Source organism: Macaca fascicularis, chromosome 2, assembly GCF_037993035.2.
Source record: "Macaca fascicularis isolate 582-1 chromosome 2, T2T-MFA8v1.1".
Lineage (NCBI taxonomy): Eukaryota > Metazoa > Chordata > Mammalia > Primates > Cercopithecidae > Macaca > Macaca fascicularis.
In genome coordinates this window covers 32,036,116-32,063,979 of record NC_088376.1, presented here as the reverse complement: position 1 = coordinate 32,063,979, position 27,864 = coordinate 32,036,116, and the positions used below count along the sequence as shown (strand labels likewise).

Below are 27,864 nucleotides of genomic sequence, written 5' to 3'. Positions count from 1 at the left end.
TTCTCTCTCTCTCTCTTTTTTTTTTAAGATGGAGTCTCACTCCGTCACCCAGGCTGGAGTGCAGTGGCGTGATCTCAGTTCACTGCTACCTCTGCCTCCCAGGTTCAAGTGATTCTCCTACCCCAGCCTCCCAAGTAGCTGGGACTACAGGTGCATGTGCCACCGTGCCCAGCTAATTTTTGTATTTTTAGTAGATATGCGGTTTTACCATGTTGGCCAAGCTGGTCTCAAACTCTTGACCTCAGGTGATCCGCCCACCTCGGCCTCCCAAATTGCTGGGATTTGTATAGGCATGAGCCACTGCGCCCGGCCCTGACTTTCTTGATAATAACATTTGTAGCACAGAGTGTTAAATTTTGATGAAATCTGTTTCTCTATTTTTTTCCTAACCTTTTTGGTTTGGGGTTATATCTAAGAAGCCATTGCCATGAAGTTTTACTCCTGTGTTTTCTTCTAAGAGTTTATTATTTTAGCTCTTACATTTAAGTTTCTACTCTATTTTGACGTAATTTTTGTATATGGTGTGAGATAGTGGTCCAAATTCATTCTTTGTATGTGGTTATTCAGTTCTCCCAGTGCCACTGTTGAGTAGACTGTTCTTTTGCCATTAAATTGCTTTGGCACTCTTGTCAAAAATCAATTCACCATGAATTTAAGGCTTTATTTCTGGACATTCTGTTCTTTTCCATTGATCTCCATGTCTATCCTTATGTCAATACAACAGTGTCTTCATTACTGCAGCTTTGTAGTAACTTGAAATCAGGACGTGTGAGTCCTACAAATGTAAACTTCTTTTTCAAGATTGTTTTGATGATTATGGGTTCCTAAAATTTCCATATGAATTTTATGATCAACTTGTCAATTTCTACAATGAAATCACCTGGGGTTTTAGTAGGTATTGCATTGAATCTGTGGATCAATTTGAGGAGTATTGCCATCTTAGCAATATTAAGTCTTCCATGCCATGAACATGGGATATGCTTCCATTTACTTAGATCTTTAATTTTTTTCCAGTGGTGTTTTATAGTTTTTATTGTGTAAGTCTTACACTTATTTTGTTAAATTTATTCCCAGTTATTTTATTCTTTTTTATGCTATTATAAGTGTAATTGGTTTTCTAAATTTCACATTTGGATTGTTCATTGCTAGTGTATAGAGATACAGTTGATTTTTGTCTGTTGATCTTGTATCCTGCAAACTTATTTGAATTTATTAGTTCTAATATCTTTTTAGTGAATACATTAGTATTTTCTATATATGACAGCATACCATCTGCAGCTTCCACCTCTGCAATCTGAATGCCTTTTATTTCATTTTCTTGTTTACTTACTTTGGCTAGAACCCCTAGTACAATGTTGAGTTGGAGTGGTAAAAATAGACATCCTTATCTTGTTTTTCTTGGGGGAAACTTTCAGCCTTTCACCAGTAAGTAGGATGTTTGTTGTTCTGAATACCTTTTATTTCATTTTCTTGTTTACTCACCTTGGCTAGAACCTCTAGTACAATGTTGAGTTGGAGTGGTGAAAAGTAGACATCCTTATCTTGTTTCTCTTAGAGGGGAACCTTTCAGCATTTCACCATTAAGTAGGATGTTAGCTATGGGTCTTTTGTAGATGCCCTATATCAGGTTGAGAAAGTTCCCAATTATTCCTAATTTGTTGAGTATTTTTGTTATGAAAAAGTGTTGGATTTTGTCAGATGTCTTTTCTCTTGACTACTGAGATGATCATGTGGGTTTTGTCATTTATTCTACTGAGTGGTGTATTATATTTATTTATTTTCAAATGTTAAACCAACCTTGTATTCCTGGAATTTTTGTACCTAAATTCAGAAGGGATACTGGTCTGTAGTTTTCTTTCAATGTCTTTGTCTGGCTTTGGTATGGGGGTAATACTGGCCTCATAAAATGAGTGGGGAAGTGTTCTCTTCTGTTTTTGGAATAGATTTTGAAGGATTAGTATTAATTTTTAAATGTCTGATAGAACTTACCAGGATGCCATCTGGACTTGAGCCTTTCTTTTTTTTTCTTTTCTTGATATGGAGTTTCGCTCTTGTTGCTCAGGCTGGAGTGCAGTGGCACAATCTCGGCTCGCTGCTTCTGCCTCCCAGGTTCAAGTGATTCTCCTGCCTCAGCTTCCCAAGTAGCTGGGATTACAGGCATGCGCCCCTATGCCTGGCTAATATTTTGTATTTTTTTTAGTAGAGATGGGGTTTCACCATGTTGGTCAGGCTGGTCTCAAACTCCTGACCTCAGGGGATCCACCTACTTTGGCCTCCCAAAGTGCTGGGATTACAGGCGTGAGCCACCACGCCTGGCCTGAGCCTGAGCTTTTCTTTGTGGGAAGTTTTAAAAATTATTAACTCAATCCTTTAACTTGTTAGGGGTCTGCTCAGATTTTCTTTCTTCTTGAGTCAAATTTGGTAGTTTATGTCATTTTAGGAATTTGTGCATTTCATGTAAGTTAGCTAATTTTTTGGCATATAGTTGTTCATAGAATTCCTTTATAATTCTTTTTATTTCTGTAAGCCTTTGTGATGATGTCTCCTCTTTTATTCTTGATTTTAGTAATTTTTTCATAGTCTACTAAAGGTTTATCAATTTTGTTTAACTTACCAATTTTTAAAATGGCTTCAACAATAATCATTTATTTGGCTTTCCTTTTAGGGTTGATTTTTTTATTCCAGGAGTCTCTGTGGTTGGTGGGTTTTCAATATGCTCCAGTCCCAGACTGCTAGAACAAGAGAGAATGATAGAATTGGCAGTGAAATATACAAACCACCCTCCTGCCCTCTGGGTTCACAATACGGTAAGCAAACTGCCTGTTTAAACTCGATGATCTGGGAATCTCTGCCACCCACAAAATTTGTGTTAAGTTTATTCGATTCACCTAAGAAACCTGGGCTTGAATAAAAGGGTACATGCCCACAAAGAACTTCTAAGAAAGGTCAAAGAAATTTTGATGCATTAAGTATGAATCAGAGACTTTGGGACCTGGAAATATTTTCTGGGTCACCAGACGGTATTCAGTTGAACACTGCTTTAGAATTAAAATATTTTATATTTTAGACAAGTTCTAAAAATTTGGCTCTCTGTGTCATATAAATGGTAAATCTATAAATCAGATTATTTTGTCTTAACCATCCTAAATAAAGGGAATTAAATTATTCTGTCATTTTTGGAGGGGAAACTATCTGATTACATAGTACTGCTTCTTCCCAGAGGTGAGCACAGCTAAATCCATGGTGCCATTGCCTCTCCGTTTCAGTGTCTGGAAAGCTCTTCACTTGGGATTCTGAAAGAGAATCCAATTTGACTGCTGTTAATAACTCTTACTTCACCACAGGGCTCAACACAATCCTAAAGAAGCTGCCTGTCATTACCTACTAGAACGCTGATAACAAAGAATGAGCTCAGAACAGATCAGTTACTTGTTGTCTTAGTTTTTGACCCTTCTATCCTTTTCACTTTTTGCCTTTTCTATCCTTTTCCTTTCACTTCCTCTTCTTTACAAGAGTGTCTTCTGTATTTACCAACAACCTCTATCCCATCCCAGGCATTTTCTTACCTTATTTACCAAAAACACATAGCAGTACAAATATGGCTTCAAAAACAGCATTTTCCTGTTTCCTGGAAATCATTGAGAATCAACAAAGGAAAAAGAAAACAAAAACTCTATTTTCAGCAAAACTTGGAAACACACTCTAGTATATTTTTAAACGTTGCAGAGAATTTTGGGGTTTCTGTAGGAACCACATGGAAATAAGTAGAGGAGAGAGGCCAAGAATAGCAAATTTCATAGAGCACCAACAAAAATACATGAGGGAGTGGGGTGGGAGTTATAGCTCTTGTCTGCAAAAGAGGGTATGGAAACACAGTTGAGTTTTGTGGCTGTAGAAGGCCCACCCAGACGCAGCACGGTTCAATTAGGAGAGAAAGCATGCAAAGAATCACACAGACAAACCATGTTTGTAGGAACTAATATGTCCTGTAGTAGCTGAAGAGAGCTTTTGTGTTGTGAAAACCAGCTAGCTTAGGATGCTCTCTGGCCCGTCCCCCAATATGGGACCCTCTTGCAAACAGTCCAAAAAAAAGCTCAGTTCATTTCAATCCCACGAAAGAAACCAAAGAAGACATGAGTAAATAGAGAGATGTACTGTGTTCATAGATTGGAAAACTCAACATAGTAAAGAAGTCAGTTCTCCTTAAATTGATTTATAGATTTAACATAACACTAATCAGAATCTCAACAGGATTTTTTATAGATATGGACAAAGTGATTTTAAAATTTGTATGGAACGAAAAAGGAGCTAGGATAGCTAAAACGATTTTGAAAAAGAAGAATAAAGTGAGAAGAATCACATTAATCAAATAAGGCTAAGATAAAGCTACAGCATTCAAAACAGTATGGTATTGGTGAAAGGAGAGACACATCAAATAATGTAACAAAATAAAGAGTTCAGAAATAGACTGACATATATGGTCACTTAATTTTTGACAAAGGTGCTAGATTCAGTGGAAAAATTGAATGGCAAAAGGATAACCTTTTCAACAAATAGTTCAGGAACAATTTTGCATCTAGATGCAAAAAACAACCTTCAACCTAAACGTAAACCTCATGCTTTATATTCAGAATTAACTCAAAATGGGTTGTAGATCTAAATGTAAACATGGTACTATAAAAGTTCTGGAAGAAAACAGGAGATATTTGGAACTTGAGAGTAGATAAAATTCTTAAGCACAATACCAAAAGCAAGATCCATCAAAGAAAAGATTGATGATAGGACATGGTCAAAATTAAAACTTTTTCTACAAAAGGCATTTAACACAATTTAAAACCAAGCTACAGACTGGGAGAAAATATTTACAAATCAGATATCTAACAAAGGGCTTGAATTTAGAATATATAAAGAAATCTCAAAAGTCAACAAAAAGAAAACAAGCAACATGATTTTTTTAAATGGACAAAGGATTGAATAGACATTTCACTAAAAAAGGATATGGGGATGGCAAATAAGCAATGAAAGGTATTCAAACATCATTAACCCTGAGGGAAATGTAAATTAAAACTATATGTGGTGGGATACCACTACAGATCTAGTCCAGTGTCTAAAATTAAAAATATTGACAATACCAAGTACTGGCAAGGATGTGGAGCAACTGGAACTCTCATATATTGCTTATATTGCTAGTGGGAATGCAAAATAGTGCAGCCAATCTGGAAAACATTTTAAGTTTTGTATAAAGTTAAACATACACTTAACATATGATCCAGCATTACAACTTCTGAGTGTCTTAGAGAAATGAAGGCTATGTTTATATAAAAGCATAACATGAATATTTATAGCAGTTCTACTCATAATTATTTAAAACTTTTAGAAACAACCCAAATGTCCCTCAGCAGGTGAATGGATAACCTGTGATATATTCATACAAGAGATGAATTATTGATGCACACAACAATGTGGGCGAATCTCAGAGGCATTCTGTTGAATGCAAGGAGGCAGTCCCAAAAGGTTACATACTGTAAAATCCCATTTTTATCACATTCTGGAAGACATAGATATAATGATGGGAAACAAATCAATGGTTGACTGGGGTTGAGATGACTGTAAAAGTAGGATCTATAGCACAGGGGAATAATTTTCAGGGGGTGATGGAACTAGTATATGTTTTGATTTTGATGATTGTTACCCAGATCTATATGTGTGTTAAAATTTATAGAACCGTATACCAAAAGAAAAAGATTTCTGTTAAGGAAATTTTAAAAATAATTTTTAAAAAATGTGCAGGAGCAACACAATATATTCTTGTGGTTTACACATCAAGTTATGTCTGTCCAGGATAACCCCCAGATGCCTGTGTAGGCATTTCCATTGTAAATGTATCCTGTCACATTTTTACCCTGCAACCTTCTGAGTCTCTGTCAGTGTGGCCTCAGCTGCCTCATTCCTTTTTGGATTCTCTGTGGATTTTCCATTCATTACTGGCTCTAGGCTGCTCCTAGAGGTGCTAAAATATGCTGCTGGGGTGAGAGCAACGAGGTGTCCACATGCCCCTTGCTCAGAGTTGAAATAAGCATAGCCATCCCAGCTCCTAGTGCCATGAACATCTCCCCATCCTCCCTGTTATCCTTAGCTTCTCAGGCAACCTGGCCTGGTCCCGGTCCACAGCTTCCTGCTTGGTTTCATGCCTCATTGGCATTTCAGTGAAGGAACTTATTCTTACAGGCTGTGGAAAATCTCACAGTGATATTGCTTGAATGCACATCCTAATTCTAGTGCCTGCTCTACTCTACCCAGTGGGAGTTGCAGACAGCCTTTATGAAGTCAGATTTTTCTTGGAACTGTTTTCAGGTGGCTATTTTCCTCCTGAGGATTTGTCTTATTAAGCCATTATAGTGGACAATGGAGGCGCGTGAGTGTCTGGGTGGCAGCAGGCTGCACCGTTGAGACATGGAATGAAGTGCCATAAACGTCTTCCTTTATTTTATCTGCTTTGGCTGAAGCTCTTGGCAGAGTAAAGGGTTCTAGACAGCTATTGTGTGCTTAGCTCCAGTTGCTGTGGAAAGGCTGTTTATTTCACAAGTAGAAAATCTATACCAAAATTAGATACATTGCTGTGTAATTGAAGGTAATGTCCTTTTACTCACGTACATATTACAGTGTACAGTACTTTGAGTCTTGTGTTCATGTTACTCTTGCAGTTTTTATTAATCAACAAAAAGACAAAGGTGGCTTTTAATTCTTCCCAGGTGCTACCAAATCAGAAGAAAGACCTCCCGAAGATTATTTTGTGTCAAGATAAGACAGGCTTCTTCAGTATTATCTTCCCCTGGGGCACATTTTCTTGCCAACTTTAGAGTTGAAAATACTCTGGTTTCTAAAAACAGTAACCTAGAGGCTTTCTTTGTTGTCATTACTAAGCATGCCAGAGATGGCCATTGGAGAAAATTACTTCAGTCTCTTTCACTCTGATTCTTATAGATAAAGAGAGAACTGCACAGGCAAGCAAGAGAGGGAGGGAAGGAGGATATAGGAGATGAAATTCATTGTCATCATTAGGCAGAGCTTCTTGTATCTTAAATTCTATTTTTGAGACTTGAAAGAATATTTTAAAGCACTTTGGTAGCCACTGTGGCAATTCCGAGATTTTAGTTATTCCTAACTGAATGTTCCCTTGCTGCTAATTTCTTTTGTCAAAAATGAAAACCCACTTATCACCATTCATGTAAAAATCTCCCACATATTTAAAATAGTTAAGTTCAGACATTTTTCCCCGAGAGAAAGGGTATCCATTCATTTAACAATTCTTTACCAAAAAAGACATGTTTTTGTGAATTCAAATAATTTTCATTTTTCTTAGATATTCTCTAAATTTAACTCATCTTTAACTTGCAGAGCCCAAATGAAATTCATGTCCAGAAGTACTTACTGCTCACCTGACATGCAAGGTGCCAAGGTGTGAATGCTAAGGGTCTGGTTCTCAAAAAGCATGTGATATGTTATTACTTCTTAGGAGGGCATTCATTTAGTTGATTTATGCCAGGAACGTGTAATGGGAGAAACCTACGCTCTTAATGTAAGTTTCTTGATTCCTGGAATCTGTTTTTTAGTGACAGAGAAGCAGGAAGCTGGTATCGCCAGCACTTTTTCTTTTGTGACAGCTGCAACGACCAAAATTCCTTCTTAGAGCTGGATACTAGCGAGTTCCCCCTACTGTGAGTCAGTCCATGTTCAGACCAACCCTGTGAGATGGGCAGTGCAGGTGCTGGCACCCATTTTCCAGGAGTGGCAGCAGAGGCTTAGAATTTAAGGGACTTGCCAGGATTTCATAGGGGCCATGATTAAAATTCAGTCTTGACTCCTAGATCAGTGGTTTTTTTCCAAACAAGGGGTTATCAACTCTGTTAGATCCAATACCCCTTTCTAGAACTGTCCTGAAATGAAAATCATAGTTAATGTAATGTACCCATAGTTTTTTTTTAATAACATAATTCTCTAACTGTAATACAAAGGAGAAATAAACGAAAGTGATCCATAATCAAAGAATATGTATTTTAAAATACAAATGGTTAGGCAGATCTAACTTGAAGACAGAATGAAGTAATCAGATGCCATTCCTAAACATAGAATCACCATGAATACACTGTCTACAGATGCAGATGATAAAGATGTGTTGTGTGGGTGACACATGTCACTAACTGGAATGTGGTTTTCCAGAACAGGGAAATGCTTGGTCAAGTTCTGAACACAACAAAGTGCAGTCTACATTGTGGCTACTGAGTTTATTTGTAAAATGAGCTAGGGTCTAGTCTCAGATCATTATAAAGCAGTTTTCACCTATAAGAACGTCTTTTGGGCCATTCACAAGTCATTGTGCAGGACAGTCTTGTGCATTGTAGATAATGGTGTGCTGGCAAACCAGCTATCTGAATTTATCTGAGTTGTGTCGTTTGCTGATTTCTGTGCTGTAAGTACTCCTACAATGGCTGATTTCAAACTACCAGTAGAAACTTTCTTAGAAAATTCCTGTAGAATTGACCACCAGCTTAGTAGGAGCCAGCTCTGAGAAACCATGAATTTTGTAGGATCTCTAGCGTCTCTGGCCCTGCCCTCTAAATGCCAGTTGGATTCCCCAAATCATTGTGACAATAAAAAATGTCATCACAACTTTCCCAAACACGTTCATCAGAAGCAGTAGCATCCCCACTGAGAAAACCAGTGTATTCAACTCTGATGGTATTTCAGGCATAAGTGACCTCACCAAATAGTAGGTGCTTTTATCTAGATAGGTCTATGTGATACTCCCTGGTACGAAGCTCTGGCTGCCTGTTCTTGTTTCTCTAGGGAGAAGGGAACAGCACTGAACAGTATTGCAGGGCTGGTCTAAGCCTGTAGAGCTGGTCTGGCTTTGCCTTACTGAGGATCAAGAGGGAGCACCAGTACTTACACTTTTCAGCCTTGATGAACCCAGGGTAGGCAGTCTAGTGACATTTGCCACATCCTGTTTCTCAGCTTTGGTTAGAACACAGAAACACAACTCAGATGAAGGAGACCCGTGCTTCAGAGCTGTCCCCTGCCTTTGAGTCCATTGCCTCTTTCCTCAATCCAGTTCCTCGCCTAAGAGGTTAACAAATGGTAAAATCACTGAAGCACATCTCCTTTTCTCAGTATTGGAATGGCTGTTCATTATGGATTATGAAGGTGGATTAGCCTATGGCCTATAAAATGAGCAAGTGGAATTAATTCACAGGGCCTCGGGAAAATTGGGAGCAAGCTATAAAAATAGTCCTAAACACTGATAATACGGGAGATAGACCCAGTTTTATTAAAGTAGAACCTTTGGTTTAAGACCTGTGCTACAAAAGACTAAAAGATCTTTTCTTTTCTGCCTTAGTGTACACTTGACTCAGAAGTGGCTGTGAGAGTGGGTGGAGAGTTCTTCTTTGACCCTCAGCCTGCGGATGCCTCTAGAAACCTCGTGTTGATTGCAGGAGGAGTCGGAATTAACCCTCTGCTTTCCATCCTGCGGCATGCAGCAGATCTCCTCAGAGAGCGGGCAAACAAAAGAAGTGGATATGAGATAGGAACAATAAAACTATTCTACAGTGCAAAAAATACCAGCGAACTCCTGTTTAAGGTAAAGGAGATATAGCTTGTGTAAGCAAACTTGTGTAGTGGTATTAATAAGTTTTTTCTCTAGGTTCTGTTTTCTCTGCAAAGGTTCAAACAAAAGGCTTGGCAAGGTTTAATCATGCTCAAATGAGAACTAACCAACACACCTTACCCAAGACAAGTGAAACTGCTAATGTTGAGCGGGCCACCAGTTAAGTGACAGGAAAGGGTAGGTTTTGGTGGGATGGAATCTGGAGGTTAGATGAACAGAACAGTCACAAGGGTCCTGAGATTCCAGTCAAGAGACCTACAGTGTACCGGTGTATCACAGGGGTAGGTAAGACTTAGGCAGTTTGGACCCAGCTGGGTAAATGAAACCCCCGTCAGTTGCATCTGTTTAAACTAAGTGCATTTGATGAAGAAAGCTTTCACTGGGGATTGCTTTGCAGCTGCAGGAATGAACAAAAGAACAGAAACAGTTAAAGACACAACTGTGGTCAGTGAAACTGCTGCTTAATTGCCAATGCTTGAGAAAAAGGAAAAAGAAAAAACTCCCGGAGAGTTGGTAATATGCTTGTTAGCATATTCAGATTTCAATTAAAGCCAAATAGCCCTCTGTAGTCTGAATGCTCTGGCCTGCTAGGCTGCAAACAATGTCTCTCTAAGTAGAGAGCAAGAGCAGCAGACGTGTGCAGAATGGGAGTCGAGGTTCAGCCTCAGTGGTTGTGCACATCTGTTTTGATTTTTAAAAATTGTAGTGTGACCAAATATGTTTGACATTCCAGAAAAATATCCTTGATTTAGTAAATGAATTTCCTGAGAAGATTGCATGCAGTTTGCATGTTACAAAACAGACTACACAAATCAGTGCAGAACTCAAGCCGTACATCACGGGTGAGTCCCCTAAAGATATTTTGACTATCTCCATGCAGTTATTTGATGGACACACCAGTTGGTTGAGCGTAGATACTTTATTGTTGGAAGTTGCTGGCTGGGAATGTCACTATCTGGGGAATTGGGGTGACTCCTCCTGGAAAAATAGATATTTAGTTGGATTTACTCATTATATACAGGTTTCCTATTGCCTATGTTAAAAGTGTACTTTTCACACTTTTTAAGAGGCCTTTGCATCATCACTGTAGTATACTTACAAATAATTTATATTCCAGATTTGGCTGAATTGATTCCATTTGCCATTAATGGTCATTTAAACAACTTATAATTTCCTCTGAAAGGATTTTTATAAAAACAGTTACTTCCTTTGCTGAAGGCAGTTTGTATCTCCATCAAAGGCCACCAGTAAGCTAGCTGGCCCTTTCTGCAGAGTGCATTACGATGAGCGTCCCACTTTGCTTGCTTAGGTTTAGGAAGCCTGGAGATGCACTCTGCTTAGGTCTGGCCCCAGAGGCCAACAGGAGCTGTCCTGTGAATGTCTTAAGACTAGACTCACTGAGCTTGCACATAAACACTGTAGCTGAATTGTGGTTAGTCCTTCCTCATTTGCTGATACAACCATGTCTGGCTTAATTTGGTGTTTATTCTGGTTTTTGGTAGAAGGAAGAATAACGGAGAAGGAGATAAGAGATCATATTTCAAAAGAGACTTTGTTCTATATTTGTGGCCCACCTCCAATGACAGACTTTTTCTCCAAGCAACTGGAAAACCACCATGTATCCAAAGAACACATTTGCTTTGAGAAGTGGTGGTAGGAGGCAGACACAGAAAAGATAAAGAGGTGAGATCTACTCAGGAGATCTCCTGTCCTTTGTGGCATGATTAATTTTTTTTTATCTCTACTTGAGTTGTCTTATTTTTTAAGGCTGTAAACGTATTGACCAGCTGGATAAAAGCCAGCTGGCAGACTTAAATGATAAACTTTTTGCAAAGACCTCAGTGATCAAACTGTTTTTTACTACACTGATTTTCTTTTATTAACAACGATTTAATTGTCTCATGATGTACCATGATTGGTCAATATAGATTTTTCTTTTGTCTTTAGGCAAAAAAAAAAATACATACTTATGTCTAATCATAGGAACATGTGATTTTGAGTGTAAAATGTGGGCTAGCTTTAAATTATTTGACAACCATCTATATATCTTATGTTTAATAAAATTATAATTTAAGTACAATCTTAATTATTTTACTTTGAAAATTCTTTTTAATGCCTTTGTTTACTGTACTATGGCCTGCAGTCTTATTTGGTACATGAAAGTTAAGTTTGGACATGGAAAATTGTTAGGAAAACTGCTTTAGGGAGTTAAATATCCAGCATATTTGCTTTTTTGTTAATGAGTATCGTAAGTGTGTATCCTACTTGTTAGTTTCTTCTTAAATGAAACCCTTTCTGTGTCTTGGCCGTCTGCTTTAACGCTGTAGGAGGCAGCTTCTTGCTTGGGACAAAGGCATTGGTGGTGTGTTCCATGTTGAATCTGCCTTCAGTGCCTGGGCTGGCTGGCTATGGAAATGTACTTAGCATTGATTAGGGGGTAGAGAGCTGTTTCTAAATCCTGCTTTTCTACTTTTATTTCACTCATTTGCCAGAGTTGTTCTTGGCACCAGCAGCTCCTTAACATATAGTTGTTGAATGACTGAAAGAAAGCAACTAATGTTTTAACTCCTTGCTAAGTCTGAGATTGGGAGGCAGTCCCCTAGAGTGGATACAGAGAATGGTGGAGACTCATCCCAAAGCTGCTCTGAAGAAACTGCTAGAAAGCAGATTGTAGTTCTTTGTTTAGATTTTTAAAAATCCAAAAGAAGTCCTGACTGAGGCCAGGCCGTTCCTTTTATGACAAGTAGTCCTGGGCCCAAAGTTGCCTGCATAGAGATCACAGGAGGGTGAAGGGAGCCTGGGAAGAAGGACAGATGAGTGCTGGAGACCTAGGAGCTCCAGTTGAGATTCTGTTCTGGAGCTGATGAGAGAAGACAGGTTACCCTTTCTTATCTTTGTTATTGCAGGCCTCCCAGGGACTTCTGGGCTTGAACTCATATGATTCATGGGACCTGAAGATGACTCTAGCTTCTGCCCAGTTTTGAGTTTTGTCAAGTTTTAAGCAGAGATCATTTGTCAACCATTTTGATCCCAGATTTGATTTTGGGGAGGGAGGAGCCGTTGACCTGATGGGAATATCATAATCCATTCAAGGAAATGGTCATCAGTACCTCAGAGGTGAAGGAAATATGTGAAGCTCTGGGCCACTACAAGGAGCCCTGACTTATCAGTTGGCCCCAAAGTGCCTAGGATGAGGACATAGGAGCATGATGAGATGCAAGGATGTGGGATTATCAAGGGGCACTTCTACCAACTGGTGAAGGCAGTCGGCGGGGGAGGACACCTAAAGGTATGGGGAAAGTACGTAACCCAGGCCTCTCTGCGTCAGGAGTGGAGGTGCAAAGTGAGCATCTCCAGTGCAGCATGGGATGGGAGGATTGGGAGGTGTTGCCTGCTGCCTCTGTTTGACCAGCACCACGCTGGCTGTGTGCCTCCTGTTGTCAGAGAGCAAGGGTCACCTGTCCTGGAGATCCCCGCTCTGCCTGCCACCCTGTTGCTGACTCAGTATTGGCAAAATTGCTGAGATGGGCCTTTGCCTGGAGTGTTCATCCTTTCAGTGCTGTCATTCTGGTGCTAAGCGCTGAACAGCATTTTCTGGTCTGGTGGAGAATGTCCTCTTGCTCTTGCCTGCCAGGCCTGTCCTGATCTTTTTGGTACTTAAATTAAGCTAACTTCAGCCAGAGTGACTTGGAATTCATAGTGCGGTGGCTCAGAGTATAGGCTCGAAAGCCCTTGAGCCAGATTGCCTAGGTTCAAATCTCACCTATACTACTTACTAGGTAGATGACCTTGAGTAAGTCACTTAACTGCTGTATGCCTCATTTAAAATTACACACTTAAAACTACATGTAAAAGGGAGATGGTACTGCTACCTACCTACTACCTGATAGGGCTGTTATGGGGATTGAAGGTGATTGTACATGTAAAGTGCTTAGCAAAACACTGCATGAGTGTATTGTCATTATTAATTTGCTATTCCTTGTCCTATTCAGAAAGGATTTCAAGAGGCTGGATGCCTTAGATGTGGTCTAACTTGAAACCTTCATGTGGGTGTGCGTCTGTGTTGTTTATTGCTGTGCCAGGCACAAAATAGGTACTTCATCAATATTTGTTTCATGGGTGAAAGGGCCTGCTCAGAGTTGATGAGCTGGATTAAAGTGACTTCTTAAGGATCCTCTGGCTCTATGCCTTTGAAAAAATGTTTCTTCTTTTGGTGTGAGACCCTTTCACAGCCTACTCAAGAGACTAGGTTAATCTGATATTTGTATCTTTCTCAAATTTTATTTATATTTTTTCAAACATACGACAAAGTAGAGATAGTAAAATGACTTCTCGTGCATCCATCACCCGGCTTCCATGACTAGCAGCATTCTGTTTTTGTCAGCGCTCAGCTTCTTTGTGGGGGTGTTCTTCTTGCTGGTGTGTTTTCAAGCAAAGCCTAGAAATTATATCATGTCACCTGTAAATTCTTCAGTATATATTTCTAACAGATACATCACCTCAGCACAACCACAATACTATCATCATACCTAACACAAGTGACAATGATTCCTTAATACCCTCGAAGACCCTTCTGTGTTGTTTCCTCATGGCCTCAAAAGTCCAAATATTGCATTAGGTTAATGTCTTTTAAGTTTATTTTAATTAATGGCACACTCCTTACACTCCTACACATACACATGGACACTTTTTCCCCCATGATTCATTTGTTAAAGAAACTGCCTTATTTGTTCTGTAGGCTTTCCCACGTTTTGAACCTGGCCTGCTGTATCCTCAGGGTGTTGCTTGATCCTCTCTCCTCTGTGTTTCATGTAAACTGGTAATTATATCTAGAAATTGTTTATATTCAGATTCAAGATTTTTTTTGCAAGCCTACATTATAAAGTGGTGTGCTTCCTATGGCATCACAGGAGGCATATAATGTCTCTCCCACTTTTAATGCTGTTAAGATGGATCAGTGGTTTCAGCATTTGTCAGCCTGAATCATCCAATATAATGGTCTTCATCAAACTTTCACCTAATTGTTTTAGCAGCCATTGATCATTGCTGATAGCTATTTTTTCATTAAGGGTTAATTATCCATTTCTGTTATTCTTCCTGCATATATTGTCTGTGATTGCTCCATATAGAACTTTCCCTCATCAGCTTTGATTCCCCTGAAATGAGTCTGTAAAGAAAAGGCAGGATTGATGCTTGATTTATTTCCTTTTATTTATCAGTTAGCATACTATGTGTTGGTGCCTTAGCAACCTTGAGACGACCAGTGAGATTATTTAAAGTATCATTATGAACTCATGGATTTTTTATACATTTGATTGTTTTCGTCCATTACAGTCAATTTGTTGATGTTCAGCATGTTTTAGGTCCCCCCCGTTGTGTCAGTGGTTCACATTCAATCATGGTGGTTGATGAGGTTCGGGGCTCTTAACATGTGCGAAAAGTTCTCTAATAAACAGGTAGGAGGAAAAGGAGATGAGTGTGGTGTTAAGCCTCCTGAAGAAAGTGTTTCACAGAGGATGGGTTGGCTAGCTGTGTCATGCTGCTGATAGGACAGGAAAGATGAGGTCTGATGAGTGATCATTGAGTGGCCATTGATTTGGCAACTGGATGGTCATTGGTGATCTTGATAAGATGGATGGTGGGAGTGAAACAGTGAAATAGGTTTAGGAGCAATTCAGAGGAAATCAATTATAATGAATATAGATAAATTTTTAAAGAGAAGAAAAAGATGGAATGGTAGCTGGAAAGGGAAGTGGGGTCGAGAGAACATTTATTGTACTCATTGGGTTGTTTTACTTTTTAAGCTTTTTGTTTTGAAGTAATTTTAGATTTACAGAAGAGTTGCAAAGACAGGGTTCCTCTATATCCTTCATCCAGCTTCCCCAAATGTTTAACGTAGCTGTGGTATATTTATCAAAACTAGGAAATGAACAGTACAGCTAAGTTGGTTACTATTAACTAAAGCACAGTTTTCGTTTGTTTTTTTGTTTTTTTCAAGATGAGTGAAATAACAGCCTGATTATATGAAAAGTCATGAAAGAATCATTCAGTGGGACTCAGTTAGGGAAGTGACACCTTTTTCTAGAGGATGATGTATTAACTGATGATGTATTAACTGTCATTTATTGAGCATCTGCTATGTGCAGTCACTGAGCTAGACATTGAAGATAGGAAAGTATAAGACAAAGGTTATCTTAGGAGCAAGTTAAATACTTTGGGAAACCACTTATTTTTTTTTTTTTTTTTTTTTTTTTTTTTTGAGACGGAGTCTTGCTCTGTCACCCAGCCCAGGCTGGAGTGCAGTGGCGCGATCTCGGCTCACTGCAAGCTCCGCCTCCCGGGTTCACGCCATTCTCCTGCCTCAGCCTCCCGAGTAGCTGGGACTACAGGCGCCCACAACCGCGCCCGGCTAATTTTTTTGTAATTTTTAGTAGAGACGGGGTTTCACCGTGGTCTCGATCTCCTGACCTTGTGATCCGCCCGCCTCGGCCTCCCAAAGTGCTGGGATTACAGGCGTGAGCCACCGCGCCCGGCCCCACTTATTTTTTTTTTAGTGAGTCTAAGAGTGATGGAAAGTATCTTCTGGAAATAACTGAGTTACACATTGAGAACATTTCGACAAAATTGAAAGTGGAAATGCTCTGGGGGAAAATTTTTTTGCATCTATCACTGTTTGAAAGAGAAACTATAGCAAATGGATGACTGGGTGAGTCACTGGAATGATGGATCCTAGGGGCCCAGGGGTAGGGGAGTGGGAAAGGCTGCACCCATGCTCTGGGGGTAGGAGGATTGTTACACTGGACTCACAGCACAAACACATGCGTGCTTGCAGTGCTTGTCAAATGATCCAAGGGCATGTCTCTCCTATTTTTTTTTTTTTCTGTCTGAATGGAAAACAGCAATTTCCTCCATTCCTGGTTATTGCAGATGATCTGATAATTTCACCTGAGAGCTGTTATTTCATTTTATTTTATTTTAAAACTCAAAAGAAGTATACTGTTCTCATCTAAAACAGCAAGATGTCTGGTCTTTAATATTATTCTTTCTTAACATACAATAAGCTAGCAGTGTAGTGATGACATGCAGATACCTCCTAATGTGCCATAAAATCAAGGCATGCATTTTAAAATGTTTTGTGCCCAGGAATCCAAACTTTTATAGTTGTTGAGCAGCCATCTTCATCTGGTCTTTCCTGAATTCTTAAAACCTGCATGAGCTGATCAGCCTAACCTGACCCCTTCCAGCTCATCCCCATGTCCTATTTTGCTATATTTGAGCTTAACAAGATTTTGTCTCTTCCTTTTTAAAAATTACCTAATAAATATGACCAAAAATTGTTAAATAATTTTTTATTACCTAATAAATGTGACCACAAATATAAAACTATACAGATTAAAATGCTGAAGTTCTCTTCTCCCCTGTCCTATTCCCTCGCCTAGAAGGAACCTCTGTATAAAAAACTTGCTGGGGATCCTTTTAGAGATTTTATGGTATATTAACCTTGTATACATATACAACTATGTATCTCATTCTTTTAACACACTTCAAATTTTTGGTATATACCGTAATATACTTAACCATATCTCCATGATGGACATTTAAATTGTTTGGAGTTTTTGGCCATTACAAGCAATATTGCAGTAAACCTATTTGTATAATTTTTATGCACATACTCCTGTAGAATTACTAGAAGTGCCATTTCTGAATAAAAAATTGACTAGTATTGCCAAGTTACCTTATAAATGCCTAATCAGTTTATATTCTAACAGGGTATGAAAGTGCCCATTTCTGGCCAACATTAGATACCCTCAGTCTCATACTTAAGTATTTTTTCCCCTAATCAGTTAGATGAAAAGTGATTTTTTTAACAATTTTCTGATTGCTCCATAGCATTTTTTTTCCCTAAGGTATTTTAGCTATCCTTATTTCTTCTTTTCAGAATGGTATATTTCTGTTGTATATCCATTTTGATATCTTACTGATTTATAACGCTTTATAAAAATAGAATGAGTGCTAATCCTTTATGTATATTACAAATATATGTATTTTTTCCAGTCTGTTACCAGTTCCTGAATTGTTTGATGTAACTTACAACAGAGTTTTAAAGTTATATATCATCATATATGTTGGTCTTTTCCTTCAGCTTTTATGGATATATTTTCTTCTGATACTTCTATAGAGTAAAACTCCAATTAGGCCTGTCTTAGAGACTATAGGAGCCCAGAGAGAAGAAACAAAAAATGAGGCAGATTGGTTGACTGTGTGGGGTGGTGGGAGGAACATGGCACCAGGCTTCAAGAGACCTAAATCATGCCCATTCTACAACTTGTTTCCTGTGTGACTCATTCCACCTCTCTCTGAAACCTGCTTTCCTTATCTGTCGCTGTGGGTAGGACTATGCAATTTAAAATTCCTTTCTGTAATTTCATGATAGAAAAATGGGCCTTAGAGATCAAGGTTGACTATACCGAGAGATTGTCTAAGGAGTATCTTAACTGTCTTCAAATATTTTATTGATTCTTGGAATGACTATTGTTTGTATCTCTGGGGTTGACAGAATAAGAAGACATTGTTTGGTACTGAAGCAAGGGAAAGTTTGGTTTGATACAGAGGACTTTTGGACCATACTGCTGATTAAATTCTGGAGTCAGGGCTCAAGAGAAATAGTGGAATTACCATTAGTAAGGAAACTGACATTTGCCCATTGGGGCTTAAGGTGTCCTTGACTGAGACAGGGACTGGATTGATAGTTCCCCGGGTTCAAAAAAAAAAAAGTGTTTTAGACAGTTATTAGGCTTTTTGTGGATCGAGAAACTGGTAAGTCTGCTAGTTGTTCTTGTGATTCTCTTGTTTTTTTTCATTGAACAATCAGCAAGATAGGAGGTACCCAGGACTGAAGGTTCGTGAAATCAGAGGTCCATTATAGGAAGCATTTTAATGCTCACCCTAATAAGTGAAATATATTTCTTACTATCTTTAAGGCTTTATATTATTTAGAGGCCACAGAAAAATCCAAATCCAAATCCAAATTGAACTTAATGACTAGTGAGCAACACATTTAATTACACAAGTGTAAGTTTTACTGCCAGTCAGCAACATGGGATCATGTTTTTTTTTTTTGTTTTTGTTTTTTTTTTTTTTTGTGAGACAGAGTCTCGCTCTGTCGCCCAGGCTGGAGTGCAGTGGCGCGATCTCGGCTCACTGCAAGCTCCGCCTCCCGGGTTCACGCCATTCTCCTGCCTCAGCCTCCCAAGTAGCTGGGACTACAGGCGCCCACCACCTCGCCCGGCTAGTGTTTTGTATTTTTAGTAGAGACGGGGTTTCACCGTGTTAGCCAGGATGGTCTCGATCTCCTGACCTCGTGATCCACCCGCCTCAGCCTTCCAAAGTGCTGGGATTACAGGCGTGAGCCACCGCGCCCAGCCTGGGGATCATGTTTTAAAGCTGTCTCTGGATGAATGAGTATCTTTACTCTTTCAAGACCCAGTCCTTACAGTTGACAGCCAGGGTGGTTCTCCACCAATTCCTGGCTCAGGGCTTTGCTGGAATTGCCAGCATTACCATTAGAAGTCATTTGGGGCTGGGCGCGGTGGCTCACGCCTGTAATCTCAGCACTTTGGGAGGCTGCGATGGGCAGATCACCTGAGGTTGGGAGTTTGAGACCAGCCTGACCAACATGGAGAAACCCTGTCTTCACTAATAATACAAAAATTAGCCGGGCGTGGTGGTGCATGCCTGTAATCCCAGCTATGCGGGAGGCTGAGGCAGAAGAATCGCTGGAACCTGGGAGGCGGAGGTTGCAGTGAGCTGAGATCATGCCATTGCACTCCAGCCTGGGCAACAAGAGCGAAAATCAGTGTCCAAAAAAAAAAATTGGGGGCAGAATTCCTACTCTGCTCATCAGACCCAAAACAGATGGTTCCCTTTGTACTCCCACATGCATACCATGGCACCTCCCCAACAGCTGCTGCTTTCCATTGCCACACAACTCCCTTCCTTTCTCCCTCCCAAAAAGACGTCGTTCTTTGGGTCTTTTTAAAAATTATTATTATGTATTTTTTCGAGATGGGGTCTTGTTCTGTCACCCAGGCTGGAGTGCAGCGGCATGATCTCAGCTCACTGCAACTTCCACCTCCCAGGTTCAAGTGATTCTCCTGCCTCAGCGTCCCAAGTAGCTGGGATTACAGGCACGTGCCACCACGCCTAATTTTTGTATTCTTAGTAGAGACAAGGTTTCACCATGTTGGCCAGGCTGGTCTTGAACTCTTGACCTTGTGATCCTCCTACCTCGGCCTCCCAAAGTGCTGGGATTATAGGCATGAGCCCCCGCACCTGGTCTCTTTGGGTCTTAAGAAAGGTATAAAGACTTCACTTTTAGTGACTTTGTCTGATGTTGAATGTGTCAAACTCTGAAAACTAATCCATGCAAGAGGTTCTGGAAAAGTTCCAGGCAATATCACTGGAGTATTTATTACTTTGAGGAAATGCCTTTGATAAGGACATGGTTGGTAGCTTCAATACCTCCCTCATTCCCCAATCATTTGCAAAATCCAGTCAGTTTTGCTTCTGAGTAACTCTGAAATCTGTCCCCTTCTTTGCTAAGATGCAAGCCAGCAGCCCCCACCTGGACCAAAGCGCTGGCCTCTGCACCATCTTTGGGACCCCTGCCTTTTCCTTATTCAGCAGCCAGAAAGGTGCTTGTAAAAATGCAGATTTGATGTCATTTCCCTGCTTAAAACTGATCAGTGGCCTCCTATTAACCCTTATAACAAGGACCAGAATCCTTACCATGGTTCACGAGGCCCTTGTGCGTTGCTATCTTCTCAGCACCTAGCACAGTTGTGTAGGAATTTTAAAATGTGTATCTGTGTAACAAATCATTTGATCCCCTCATGCCCACATAAATGCACAGGTCTGTCCCGTAGCCTGGCTTCCTCTGCTAGAGGGACATGCCGCTGTTTTGCAAGGTCTGGGGAAGCAAGCACCAGCCAGGTTCAGAGAGCCAGTTGTCTGCAGCCAGGGTTCATTTTCTTAGTCTGGCCACTGAAACGATTGTTATCAACAGGAACCTGTGGTGAACATCACTTTGCTTCCTTCTCTGGCAGCAGCTACCTCAGAAACCCAGCCAAAGGCTCGTTGGGTCCTGTCCTTAGATCTCATGTGCACACACTTCCCTGTTCAAAACTCTAGGAGCCAGGTACAGGAAACCCAGCCTCTCCTGGGAAGCTGCATCAGTGGCTTTGGCGGGTCATAGTGCAGGCAGAGCACTAATCACCAGGGGCCCACCCTGCAGTACTCACGCAGTTGGCCTCCAGCACTTCCGGCAGGGCTCTTGGAAACAAGATCTGTGGCAACAACTGGGAGTCAGTGCCGAGCTTCTGGCCACACACACCAGTCATCCTCACCCTTCCCCCATCTTGCCAGTCCTTTCAGGACTGGATCTTCAGTCTTAGGCTGCTGTGAACCCTAGCAGGACAGAGCCCAGACTGTGTGCTCCCTGCAGCACAGAGCCCCTGGGCCAGCTAGGAGCGCAGCTAGAGTGGGTTGCATGAGTCATGAGTTTTGGGTCAACGTATTCCTACTAATAAGCACTGTCGACACAGGAGAACTATTCCTGAAAGATTTTGTGGTTTAGAGAGGGCCATGATGAGTATGTTTAGAGTACTGATAAAACGTGCTTCGTAAGAAATAAATTCAAATGCCTCCTGCTAATGTTTTTGGAAGCTGCTCCCATCAAGCATCAGCAACTCTAGTGAAGCATGGTCAGCCTGGAGATCTGAAAAATTCAGACAGGTATTTGACGAATGTTTACCTTTTTGTTACTTATAAACCACTGATAAATAATTTAAGACTTTACAAATATTATTACAGTATTTCTGTTAAGATGGGATATACTATGCTTCAGTAGCCAATACATGTCAAAATCTCAGTGGCTCACCTTAGCAAAGGTTTATTTAATGGCCATGTCAAGATCCAGTGTATTTTTTTTTGAGACAGGGTCTTGTTCTCTTGTCCAGGCTGGAGTGCAGTGGTGTGACCACAGCTCACTGCAGCCTCGACCTCCTGGGCTCAAGCAATTATCTCACTTTAGCCTCCCAAGTAACTGGTACGTGTGCCACCACACCCAACTGATTTATTTATTTATTTATTTATTTTTTGGAGAGGCAAGTTTTTGCTATGTTGCCTAGGCTGGTCTTGAACTCCTGAACTCAAGCAATCTTTCTGTCTCAGCCTCCCAAAGTGCTGGGACTATAGGCGTGAACCACCACACCCAGCCTCATGGTCCATCTTGAACTGTGCCGAGGGCGTTGGAGATAAAGGACTGGGTGTCCCTGAAGCTTTTATCAGACCTGCTCCTGTCTCATTGCCAGAACCAGTCTTGTGGCTCCAAACTGCAAGAGGAGCTGGGGAGTGGAGGACATACTTCCGTGGATATGGGGTGAGCACTAACAGTATCTGACACATTGATTACCTGTCAGCATTGTGATTAACTGCTGCCCACAGAGTGCTTACCGTGGACCAAGCACTTTATTCACATCTTATTAATCCTCACAGAAATCCAAAGAGGTAGGCGCCATTTCACCCCATTTCACACTTGAGGAGACTGATGCTCAGAGCTGTAAAGAAACTGAGGAGGTTACACATGTAGACTGGGTCTAGTTAGCATCCTCACCAGCTCTGTCTGATTCCAAAGCCCAGCTGGGCTACAGTGTTACTACTTCATTAACATAGGTTTCCTCAGGCTTTCCATATGTCAGTATTTTGACCTTGTGGCTGTATGCACTTGAGAGCAATGCACCTGCCTTGCTTTAAGTAGATTTGATAAGAATTCTTCCTCCCATCGTTGCCCTGCCAATGGTGCTAAACTTCACCCACTACGCACTCCTGAGCCTCTGCAGGTGAAATGGTTGAAAACAGCTTCCCAGTGAAAGAATCTGGATTCAGCCACAGCATCGTAGGAATGCCTCATTTCAATCACCTGATAACCACCTGATTACAGTGGGTTTGCAGGACTCCCTTGCAAACCCACTGTGACAGCTGCAGCCTCACAGACTTAACTGCCAAGTGCACAAGCTTCCTCATGCCAAACACTATGTGTCTTTGTGGCTTTTACTGTCCCTGGGACCCGGTCAGTGCAAATGATGGCCTTTTACCCTATTGGCAATCACAGGAGACTAACATTTCCTTCAGGAATGCTTCCACTTGAAATGTACATGCAGGATGTTGAGAATGGATTTTAGGGCCTTGATTATTTACCACTTGTAGAAAGCATTTTATTTCACAAGGAACAAGTTGTGTTTCAGCTTACAGAGACCCTGTGGCCAGTGGTACTCAACCTTGGCTGCACCTTAGAATCCTCCAGGAGCTTCTAAAAATCCTGATGCCCACACCACTCCCCAGACCGACCATTCCTTCACAAGCTCTGCGGGCGGGCCCCGGGCATCAGGATTTCGTAGAGCTTCCTCGGTGATTTCAAGCTGCTGCTAACTTAACGCCCTCCACTGTAGACTGATTTTTGCCAGAATCAGCAGGGTGTAGAGAAGCAAGGGAGAAAAAACAGGAACTTTAGGAATTGTTAGCCTGACACTAGAGCCAAACTCTCCTGAGGAATTCAAATTAGTTATTGTCACCTTTGTTTCCCCATAGCAAATGCAGCCAACATAAATGTCAATTAATTAATTGAAAAATGTACCCAAAGCTGAGTAATGTAAGGCCCTCCAGCCTGGAACTATGTGCTTTTCAACGTTGAGAGTGGTGTTTTTGTCTTGGCTTGTTGCTGACTAGCATGTATTTTTAAAATCATGATCCTTTAAGATACATGCCAAGAGATAATGTTTTTATTAAATCAAAATGCTGTATAGATATTAATGACTTAGTTGTGGAAAATGTCATTAAAACATAGTTGTCTTCTCTTTGAACAGGGCCTTCAACCTTTTTAAGCTCTGAGGGTTAGGTGAGAGAGTTTGTCAAGAAAAAACTATGATGTGGCTGTACAAAGGTTTTAAATTGTGCTCTATGAAAATATATTACAAATGTGTGTTGTTTTTTTTTTTTCCCCCCTGAGATGGAGTCTTGCTCTGCGCCCAGACTGGAGTGCAGTGGTGCAACCTTGGCTTACTGCAACCTCTGCCTCCCAGGTTCAAGCAATTCTCCTGCCTCAGCCTCCCGAGTAGCTGGGATTTCAGGCATGCGCCACCACACCCAGCTAATTTTTGTATTTTTAGTAGAGACGGGGTTTTACCACGTTGGCCAGGCTGGTCTGGAACTCCTGACCTTAGGTGATCTGCCTGCCTTGGCCTCCCAAAGTGCTGGGATTACAGGCATGAGCCACCACGCCCGGCCTACAAATGTGTTTTATTTGAATAAACTTGCAAAGGGAGAAGTCTTGCCGCATTAAATAATTTACTTAAAAGCTTGGAAACAATGTTATACATTGATGTGAGGTTTTTTGCTTATTTTAAAAAGGTATTTGTTGCCACCATCCCAGAAATGGGAGGTGGCTGTACCCTTTACTTACCTGGTGGCATCTGAGTTCCACTTGCCATCTCTTTCTACAAATGACGAGAAAGCACAGCAAGCCTAGCTGGCTCTGCAGCTTTCCATGGGAACTGTGTCTTCCTCCGCCATGTCATCATGCTGTCAGGAGTTAGAAACTTACAAAGAAAGAGTGAATGGGGGGTGTGGGCTGAAGTCCTCTGGACATTAGGCCAGGATTTTTCATAGTGACGCAATAAACACTCACTCCTCATGGTGCACTAACTCATAGATGATTTATTGCCGTAAGTAACTAAACAAGAGACAGGCTGTGGTTTTGGTCAAGACAATCGGCATTCTCTCTCCAGGGTTCGCCAGTTGCATCTACGTAAAGCCTCAATACTTTCTGGACGATATAAACACGCAATAGTCACAGCATACATGGGTAACAACTTGACCAATGTTACACTGATTAAAATAGCACATAACAAGGGTGCCAGCCAGTCCCGACGCCCTGAAATGACAGAAGTAATGTGTGTTCCTATGATGTGCTGAGTACAAAACCTTTAAAAACTTTTTGGCATTAATACTAACACAGAATACTTCCTTGAACATTCTGCAAGAGTAGGTGCACACACAGAATTACTTCTTCATTTCCAGATTACCAGTATCTATAGGACTATTTAGAGAAAAGCTGGGAGGCAGAGCACCTCCCCTCCCCGATGTCATTTTATTTGCCAAAGCAGAAGAGTCTAAGGGGTTTAGGTGGAGGAGGGCAGCTGACAGGGCTCCTGGAGGAGTTAAGTCACCAAGTTGCTGCAGCGGATGGACACTGCCCCACAAGGTGTGGGATGATCAGCAGTCTTGGTTTGTGGCCCAAGGTATCCATGGATTTGACCCGAATGCTCCCTGGAGGCCCTGTGGTGGGACAGGCACTGGATGGTCCAGACCCTCTGGCTGGAGGAGTGGTGGAGCCAGGACTGGGCCTCCAGCCATGAGGGCTAGAAGAAATAACCTGACCTCTTGCATTCTAACACTGGGTCACTAATGACACCTTTCCAGTGGATGTGCAAAAACCAACACTGTCAGGAACTTGGCCCTGGGAGGGCTCAGGTGAGCTCACAAGGAGAGGTCAAGCCAAGCCAAAGGGTAGCTAACACACAACACCAGGGAAACCAGCCCCCAAACCAGCTGTTGGTAAGATGCCTTGGGTTTGGCAACTCACCTAGTTTTAACACAAATTGCCCGAGACTCAGTTTTCTTGAACCGTACCAAGCTCTCTGATTTCCTCAGCATCCCCATTCCTGGCATCCTCTCCAGGATTCGAGTGCCCAGTGCAAATCCCCACTGGGACCCTGCTGTGGCTGGCAGGACCATTCTGCATAGCCTCGCCCTCCACACCCACCCCACACAGCTGGCCACCAGGGGACAGCTGTTCTCCCTTGTCCTCTTGGTCAGGGCCCTTCATCTCCTCGGAGACTCCACCCTCCTGCTGCTGTCCTGAAACACAGTTTCCCATGTCTCCAGCTTTGGAAGACTGGTCTTCTAAATTCTTCTCATTTTCTTCTGCTTGTTGTTTGTCTCTGGCGCTGAGTTTACCTTTCGATTTCCTCATCTGCCTGTTGTGCATTTCTTCTCTGGAGAATCGCCACTGAAACTAGAAATCACAGCGAATGGGGATAAATAACAAGCCTCCGGGAACCCAGAGCTTCCCCCGAAGCCTTGTTTGCATTCATACCCACACCATGTCTGAGTGACACATAAAATTCCCAGCATCCTCCAGCCAAGCAGTACAGGCATCAAACTTGAATGGCATCCAATCAAATCACACCCACCCCAAGAGCCTGCACCATGCCTTCCAGGATGTGTACTTTAGATGTAGATTTCAGGTTCTATGGGGGCAGAGGAGTATTTCTTTTGACTGGCTCTATACCAAAGGCCCACATAGGAAAGGGCTCCTGAAGTCCTAATCATTTGGAGGGCCAGGATGGAGAGGAGATGTGAGGCCTGCCCCCAATAAGAGCCAGAGCTGCAGCCACTCATTTCCATTCTGAGCAGGCTGAGGATTACCAGCCATGGGGCTGGCATTCTCTCGCCAGGTCACCTGAGTAAGGCAGGGCCCAGAACATGGGGCGGACACTGTGCTGTACAGCTCAGATCCCCCTACAGGACTGGCAGGCCCACTCCCCAGCTAGGCCGATATCCCTTTGCTGACCACCACCTCACAGAAGGTCACACCAGGGCAACCTACAACCAGCGACCGCCCCAGGTGGGATACAACAACCATTTCCTGATCCCAATTTGGGACAACGCAAACGCCATCCCAGCTCCAAGCCAACCTGGGGGATTGTGACTGCATCACAGCCCAAATTCTCCCTCTGCCCGCTCCTGTACCCACAAGTGTTCCTAAAGTAACTCCCTCTAAAAACTTCTTCCCCCCAAATCTCAGAGGCCGCTTCCCAGGGGGCCCAGCCTGCAACCAAGCATTTCCTGGTGTGACAGGGAAGTCAGGGGCTCAGAGTCCCAAGGTCATGCAGCCAGTAATAGAGTTGGGCAACAAGCAGGGTCTCACCAAATCTCTGGAGCAAGACCACCCGAGAGAGAGCCCCAGCTCCGCCGCTGACTGGCCAAGTTTCTCAATCTGAATTTCTCATCTCGGTGGCCCAGAGTGCACACAAGGTTTTAGTTTTCACTTCCCACCATGGCCACTGCCTTGTGCTTCAGCTGCATCGTGTTGGTTTCACCAAATAGGCACTTAAATCTTAGCTGTTATATAATTGAAAGAAAAAGGGAGCTCTCTGTTCCTATGATTTCTTGCTGGGCTCGAGAAGGGAGCCCAGGAATGCAGTTGCACCATCAGTGGGAAATGATTTCTTAAGGCTTTACCATGTTGTAAATAATTCTGAGCGCTTTGCTAGGAAAAACCAAAAATGTGCTATGTAAATGTTTAAAAATCTGCCATTTTCATAGTTTTCCACAGTAGAGATCTATTTCCTCAGATAAAACATTTGCCTAGACACAGAATTCTGAGATTTAATACATTTTAGGATTCTTGGATTTAGCACCTTTTAGATAAGAATGGTAATGGAATGTTCCATTAAAGTAGAGAAACATGAGTGAAATACATGTTGAGGTTAGAATTTAATATTTATCTGGTCCTTTCCCACCCCGTACCCCGCAAAATCCCCAAATGAGTTCCCTTACAATGTTGGATGGGTTTCTCCTTTGACCTCTTTTGAAATGTCTCATGCTATAGCTGCAGACTTCCCCTAGGAGATGGATGGAGCTTCTTCCACCGAAACTGTGAGGATCCCAATAATGGAATCGCTCTGTAGGGTAAGCGGTGTCTCAGACCCACCTCCTCCTTCATCCAAGCCTGCCAGGCAGGCATCTCAAGGCTCCAAACCCACCAGAGGCGGCCACTGATTTTAGCCCTCAGCATGACCGTGGCTGCCTCCACCAAGCCTCCATAGTTTCCGGGCACCGTGTTATGGTTCATAACTGCTGCCCTGTGCTAGGCAGCTGCTGTTGCTAATCCAGCCCAAATGTAAGAGTCTCTCCTTTTTTTTTTTTTTTAATGGATGTTCCAAAACAGTCAGAGCCTCTTCACATTTTATATCATTTTACATGTCTTTAGAAAAAGACCAGTGAAGCCTACCTGTGTAATACAGTACTGCGAGAGGCAGTCGGCTCTCAGGGAAGTCAGAGGAAGTTTTACTGTT

General features: G+C 41.7%; 2 protein-coding genes across 54 annotated transcripts in view; one reads left to right on the top strand and one right to left on the bottom strand.

The window, feature by feature from the left end:
* The window catches only part of OXNAD1 (oxidoreductase NAD binding domain containing 1), an 88,482-nt gene that overhangs the window by 29,899 nt on the left and 30,719 nt on the right, over nucleotides 1-27,864 (top strand). For 19 of the 44 annotated variants that reach the window (XM_074030952.1, XM_005545692.4, XM_074030950.1 and 16 more), the window contains 4 exons: nucleotides 2,666-2,807; nucleotides 9,398-9,640; nucleotides 10,401-10,509; nucleotides 11,170-11,753. In XM_074030952.1, the coding sequence (XP_073887053.1) occupies nucleotides 2,748-2,807; nucleotides 9,398-9,640; nucleotides 10,401-10,509; nucleotides 11,170-11,324 (567 nt within the window). In that variant the 5' untranslated portion in view covers nucleotides 2,666-2,747 and the 3' untranslated portion in view covers nucleotides 11,325-11,753. Of the gene's footprint in view, nucleotides 1-2,665; nucleotides 2,808-9,397; nucleotides 9,641-10,400; nucleotides 10,510-11,169; nucleotides 11,754-12,573; nucleotides 13,612-16,221; nucleotides 17,730-21,898; nucleotides 23,584-27,864 lie in introns of those variants that run through there. The other 25 variants (XM_074030958.1, XM_074030930.1, XM_015444391.4 and 22 more) reach the window with 6 other exon arrangements.
* The window catches only part of RFTN1 (raftlin, lipid raft linker 1), a 203,084-nt gene continuing 199,639 nt past the window's right edge, over nucleotides 24,420-27,864 (bottom strand). For all 10 annotated transcript variants that reach the window (XM_045387000.3, XM_045387006.2, XM_074030926.1 and 7 more), the window contains one exon: nucleotides 24,420-25,799. In XM_045387000.3, coding sequence (XP_045242935.3) covers nucleotides 25,395-25,799 — 405 coding nt within the window. In that variant the 3' untranslated portion in view covers nucleotides 24,420-25,394. The remainder of the gene's footprint in view (nucleotides 25,800-27,864) is intronic.